General features: G+C 41.9%; 1 protein-coding gene across 1 annotated transcript in view; it reads left to right on the forward strand.

Moving 5' to 3' along the window:
• The first annotated feature begins 348 nt into the window (after positions 1-348).
• LOC130374549 (N-lysine methyltransferase SMYD2-A-like) overlaps positions 349-2,060 on the forward strand; it is a 12,689-nt gene continuing 10,977 nt past the window's right edge. Inside the window, exon 1 of the mRNA XM_056581374.1 lies at positions 349-654. Within this exon, the coding sequence (XP_056437349.1) occupies positions 485-654 (170 nt within the window). The 5' untranslated portion in view covers positions 349-484. The remainder of the gene's footprint in view (positions 655-2,060) is intronic.

Here is a 2,060-nt window from a genome sequence, read left to right on the forward strand (position 1 = left end):
GACATGCATATTCTATCATCGCCGCCGGCGGCTTTGCCTGTATCATCCTTCCACCGCCACTAGAGAGCAGTGTTGTGTTTCTCTAACCGCTTCATTGACAATCAATTTAGAATTTGGAAGAATTTCCCAAGCAAGGCGATCGGCAATAAAGAATAAAAGTTTTTTAAAACGTTTGGGTACTCAATGTTAATAAACCCAATAAAGACATCTAAATGTGGTTACCAGGGCTATTGTCATCAACAATAGACAATATTGCGCTTATGTTTCCAGAGCTGATGCTGGAGCTGGTGCTGGTCAGATCGCTGATCGCCACGCCTCTCCACCTACCATGTATGACTTTAACTCCGGTTGACGCGCCCAGAGGGGTCTCTACGCCTTCTCCCACGCCGACCCTCGACGTTGCTGTCGAGTCATCGCAACAATCCCCCTGCCACACGTGGAATAATCCCATTCAGGAGGAAAGGCAGGAATTTAAGAACGGAATATGAAGGACACCATCCAGGGAGTGGAGAGGTTCGACAGCCCGGGAAAAGGGCGAGGACTCCGGGTCACCAAACCCTTTAAGGTCGGCGAGCTTATCTTCTCCTGCCCGGCGTACTCCTTCGTGCTGTCGGCCAAGGAGAGGGGCAGCTACTGCGAGTACTGCTTCAACAGGTAGGCCATGATTCAACGAGTAGCCCCTGCTCCAGCACGGTTCACCTGCAGACCCTGGGTCAGACATCACCTGCTGTAGGCCTGTTGATTGTGTTGTGGCATGCTGACAATATCACACTTATTGTGTGACTTAAAGAGATGCTCGTGTGTGTGTAGTGTCCTCGGTAGCACGTGTAGCAGGCTATGAATGAGTTAACGTTGTAGGCCCGTTTCATGACATAGGCCTTCATTACAAGTTCATTAACTCTTTATTATAGAGAGAAATCTAATATATTATTGGCATGATGGGTTCAGGAATAAGTGTATACAAACATACAATTGTGCATCACACAATTTTTTTCATTTTTTATGGAGCCATATTTTTAAACAGGTCTTGCAAACCAATGAGGGTATAGGCCTAATACTCATGTAGGAGTAATTCCTTTTTTAAAGTATTTCCTCGTGATTACAAATGCTTAATATTAGATGATCGTTTTTTTTATCAAGATGATCTTATTTTAGTTATTCAGATCATATTCGTTGTGCACATCCAGGATAATGTCTTAACTCATCTGTGTTGCACGGATCTACAAAACCATTCACCAGTCTAGCTGCATGCACACGTGATGCTCAGTCACTATAGTGACCCTCCATGAAGTATTGTGTAATAGCTTTCATCACCAAATTTTCTTTCTTTTCATCATGCTTCGTAAAATATGTAAATGTGTATCATAACACACTAACCTTTTGCAGGAGTGAAATGTTGAATGTCATCGAGGCTTTTCATTCTTTCATCAAACAAGTGATGAAGGAAATATTGAAACCTGATGCGGTACAGACTCAGTCCTTCAGTGGGAAGTAGCTGATAAGAGCTAAAAGCTTTTCAAAAAAGAAAGGTGGGGTTAAGGATGTTTCGCGTGCATCCGATACATCATCATATGTCTTAATTGAGACGTCTTTTTGTTTATTAGAAATGTCCCCTTTGCATAGCTGTTCCCAAATCACCAGATCTGAATCAAGCTTGGTTTTACTTCACTTTTTTTCGCCACTCTGCAAGTGTTAAAATAAATTAAATATGTGAAAGTCGTGAAGAGATTTTCACACATGAATTAGTAATCGATTTATGACTCATCAGAACCTCAGTCAAATAAATATGGAATTTTACAGTGGAGTTTTGAGAGGTAAGTCCCCTCTGAGATGTGATTTACCTAATCAAAAGTGTTGTGATGATGAGTTGTAACGTCATGTGTTGATGATTAGAGATGCAGAGCAAAGGGATGGTGCATAATTAGGGTTAGGGTTAGGTTTTTTAATCATGACCAAAGCCTGAATCCAGACTTCCTGCTAGTGACAGGAAGTAAGAAATAAAGTTGTTCCAACAGCACAACTATGTATCCAACCGGTTTGTATTCAAACAAAGTCGGGAC

The sequence above is a fragment of the Gadus chalcogrammus genome, chromosome 21, assembly GCF_026213295.1.
Source record: "Gadus chalcogrammus isolate NIFS_2021 chromosome 21, NIFS_Gcha_1.0, whole genome shotgun sequence".
Classification (NCBI taxonomy): Eukaryota; Metazoa; Chordata; class Actinopteri; order Gadiformes; family Gadidae; genus Gadus; species Gadus chalcogrammus.